Consider the following 4,461-nt stretch of genomic DNA (forward strand, 5'->3'; position numbering starts at 1 on the left):
TGTTGTTTCTGCTCCATCTGACCACCATGTTGTTTCTGACCACCATGTTGTTTCATGTTGTTTCTGCTCCATCTGACCACCATGTTGTTTCTGCTCCATCTGACCACCATGTTGTTTCTGCTCCATCTGACCACCATGTTGTTTCTGCTCCATCTGACCACCATGTTGTTTCTGACCACCATGTTGTTTCTGACCACCATGTTGTTTCTGACTGTTGTTTCTGCATCATGACCACCATGTTGTTTCTGACCACCATCTGACCACCATGTTGTTTCTGACCACCATGTTGTTTCTGCTCCATCTGACCACCATGTTGTTTCTTCCATCTGACCACCATGTTGTTTCTGCATCATGTTGTTTCTGACCACCATGTTGTTTCTGCATCCATCTGACCACCATGTTGTTTCTGATCCACCATGTTGTTTCTTCATCATCTGACCACCATGTTGTTTCTGCTCCATCTGACCACCATGTTGTTTCTGCTCCATCTGACCACCATGTTGTTTCTGCTCCATCTGACCACCATGTTGTTTCTGCTCCATCTGACCACCATGTTGTTTCTGACCACCATGTTGTTTCTGCATCATCTGACCACCATGTTGTTTCTGCTCCATCTGACCACCATGTTGTTTCTGACCACCATGTTGTTTCTGATCTGACCACCATGTTGTTTCTGCTCCATCTGACCACCATGTTGTTTCTGCTCTATCTGACCACCATGTTGTTTCTGACCACCATGTTGTTTCCATCTGACCACCATGTTGTTTCTGACCACCATGTTGTTTCTGCTCCATCTGACCACCATGTTGTTTCTGACCACCATGTTGTTTCTGCTCCATCTGACCACCATGTTGTTTCTGACCACCATGTTGTTTCTGCTCCATCTGACCACCATGTTGTTTCTGACCACCATGTTGTTTCTGCTCCATCTGACCACCATGTTGTTTCTGACCACCATGTTGTTTCTGTTCTGACCACCATGTTGTTTCTGACTCCATGTTGTTTCTGACCACCATGTTGTTTCTGCTCCATCTGACCACCATGTTGTTTCTGACCACCATGTTGTTTCTGCATCTCTGACCACCATGTTGTTTCTTCTGACCATCTGACCACCATGTTGTTTCTGTGTTGTTTCTGCTCCATCTGACCACCATGTTGTTTCTGACCACCATGTTGTTTCTGACCACCATGTTGTTTCTGCTCCATCTGACCACCATGTTGTTTCTGCTCCATCTGACCACCATGTTGTTTCTGACCACCATGTTGTTTCTGACCACCATGTTGTTTCTGACCACCATTGTTTCTGACCACCATGTTGTTTCTGACCACCATGTTGTTTCTGGTCCATCTGACCACCATGTTGTTTCTGACCACCATGTTGTTTCTGACCACCATGTTGTTTCTGCTCCATCTGACCACCATGTTTTTCTGACCACCATGTTGTTTCTGACCACTGACCACCATGTTGTTTCCACCATGTTGTTTCTGCTCCATCCCACCATGTTGTTTCTGACCACCATGTTGTTTCCATCTGACCACCATGTTGTTTCTGACCACCATGTTGTTTTTCTGACCACCATGTTGTTTCTGTTTCTGACCACCATGTTGTTTCTGCTCCATCTGACCACCATGTTGTTTCTGACCACCATATTGTTTCTGACCACCATATTGTTTCTGACCACCATGTTGTTTCTGACCACCATCTGCATCATCTGACCACCATGTTGTTTCTGCTCCATCTGACCACCATGTTGTTTCTGACCACCATCTGACATCTGACCACCATGTTGTTTCTCTGACCACCATGTTGTTTCTGCTCTCCATCTGACCACCATGTTGTTTCTGACCACCATGTTGTTTCTACTCCATCTGACCACCATGTTGTTTCTTCATCATCTGACCACCATGTTGTTTCTGACTCCATCTGACCACCATGTTGTTTCTGACCACCATGTTGTTTCTGCTCCATCTGACCACCATGTTGTTTCTGATCTGACCACCATGTTGTTTCTGACCCACCATGTTGTTTCTGACTCCACTGACCACCATGTTGTTTCTGCTCCATCTGACCACCATGTTGTTTCTGACCCACCATGTTGTTTCTGCTCCATCTGACCACCATGTTGTTTCTTCATCATCTGACCACCATGTTGTTTCTGACCACCATGTTGTTTTGTTTCTGACCACCATGTTGTTTCTGCATCATCTGACCACCATGTTGTTTCTGACCACCATGTTGTTTCTGCTCCATCTGACCACCATGTTGTTTCTGCTCCATCTGACCACCATGTTGTTTCTGCTCCATCTGACCACCATGTTGTTTCTGACTGTTGTTTCTGCATCATCTGACCACCATGTTGTTTCTGCTCCACCATCTGACCACCATGTTGTTTCTGACATCTGACCATGTTGTTTCTTCATCATCTGACCACCATGTTGTTTCTGCTCCATCATGACCACCATGTTGTTTCTTCATCATCTGACCACCATGTTGTTTCTGCTCCATCTGACCACCATGTTGTTTCTGCTCCATCTGACCACCATGTTGTTTCTGCTCTATCTGACCACCATGTTGTTTCTGACTACCATGTTGTTTCTGACCACCATGTTGTTTCTGCTCCATCTGACCACCATGTTGTTTCTGCTCTATCTGACCACCATGTTGTTTCTGCTCCATCTGACCACCATGTTGTTTCTGACTACCATGTTGTTTCTGCTCCATCTGACCACCATGTTGTTTCTGCTCTATCTGACCACCATGTTGTTTCTGCTCTATCTGACCACCATGTTGTTTCTGACTACCATGTTGTTTCTGACCACCATGTTTTTTCTGCATCATCTGACCACCATGTTGTGTCTGTTCCATCTGACCACCATGTTGTTTTTTCTCCCCAGGTACAGTGGCTGCATCTTCCTCCTCCTCCTCTTCCTCGTCCCCGTCCTCCAGCTCTCTAACAGCAGCGGTGATGTTGACACTAGTCGACACTCCTGTGTCGTCCTCTTCCTCCTCTCAGAACTCTGTGGTGTCTGTAGAGTGTAGGTGACAGGACACCCCTCACCATCCCAACCTTCTGAGGCCCAGGACACAGCACTGAGCACCTAACCAGCACCACCCTGGTCCAACACCCAGGCCCCGTCAGCATCCACCCAAGACACACAACGTTTCCCCAGGCCCCATAACCTCCACCTATACCCTATATTCACCCTGACCCAACAGAACAGCCCCCAACCAGGCACCATCACCCTCATCTCCACCACTCCCAAGCCCAACTGACAACCCACCCAGGCCCCTCCACGCCAACACCCTTCCAACAGAACGGACAACCCACCCAGGCCCCTCCAACAGAACTGACAACCCACCCAGGCCCCTCCACGCCAACACCCCTCCAACAGAACTGACAACCCACCCAGGCCCCTCCAACAGAACTGACAACCCACCCAGGCCCCTCCACGCCAACACCCCTCCAACAGAACTGACAACCCACCCAGGCCCCTCCACGCCAACACCCCTCCAACAGAACGGACAACCCACCCAGGCCCCTCCAACAGAACTGACAACCCACCCAGGCCCCTCCACACCAACACCCCTCCAACAGAACTGACAACCCACCCAGGCCCCTATACACCAACACCCCTCCAACAGAACTGACAACCCACCCAGGCCCCTCCACCAACACCCTCCAACAGAACAAACACCCAGGCCCCTCCAACAGAACTGACAACCCACCCAGGCCCCTCCACACCAACACCCCTCCAACAGAACTGACAACCCACCCAGGCCCCTCCACACCAACACCCCTCCAACAGAACTGACAACCCACCCAGGCCCCTCCACACCAACTTCCATACTGTAACTACAGCAAGGACCAGAGACGACAGAGAAACAAACAAGACGAAAAGCACAATTTTATGTCCACAGTTTTCTTTGGCTAGCTAATTGCACTCAAGTGCACTCTTATGATGATTGGGTGGAAGAATATAATGACAACAAAACGACAAACGTGTTTTTCCTTAAATTGATAGACATTTATAAGAGTTGTTTTCTAAAAGCTATAATTATATAATGTCTGATGTGGTTATTTAATATGGGTTAAGGATGTTGTGTACTATGTAGTCAATGCCATCTTCTGTTGTAGCCTATACAGAATGTCAATGCCACATTGGCATGTCGTGTGTACTCAAAGTAACCTTGCCACTTGTTTTCTGTCCCCCTCCGCTCTGTCCCCCTCCGTCCCCCCCGCTCCGCTCTGTCCCCCTCCGCTCTCTGTCCCCCTCCGCTCTCTGTCCTCCTCCCCCTCCCGCTCTGTCCCCCCTCCTCTCCCCCTCCCGCTCTCTGTCCCCCTCCACTCTGTCCCCTCCCGCTCTCTGTCTCCGTCTGTCCCCCCTCCGCTCTCTGTCCCCCTCCGCTCTCTGTCCCCCTCCGCTCTCTGTCCCCCTCCGCTCTGTCCCCTCCGCTCTCTG

At 49.3% G+C, this 4,461-nt stretch overlaps 1 protein-coding gene across 1 annotated transcript in view; it reads left to right on the forward strand.

Annotated features, from left to right (window-relative positions):
* LOC124039065 (AT-rich interactive domain-containing protein 4B-like) overlaps positions 1-3,679 on the forward strand; it is a 908,546-nt gene extending 904,867 nt beyond the window's left edge. Inside the window, exon 26 of the mRNA XM_046354945.1 lies at positions 2,896-3,679. Coding sequence (XP_046210901.1) covers positions 2,896-3,044 — 149 coding nt within the window. The 3' untranslated portion in view covers positions 3,045-3,679. The remainder of the gene's footprint in view (positions 1-2,895) is intronic.
* The last annotated feature ends 782 nt before the right edge of the window (positions 3,680-4,461 follow it).

This window comes from Oncorhynchus gorbuscha, linkage group LG07, assembly GCF_021184085.1.
Source record: "Oncorhynchus gorbuscha isolate QuinsamMale2020 ecotype Even-year linkage group LG07, OgorEven_v1.0, whole genome shotgun sequence".
Lineage (NCBI taxonomy): Eukaryota > Metazoa > Chordata > Actinopteri > Salmoniformes > Salmonidae > Oncorhynchus > Oncorhynchus gorbuscha.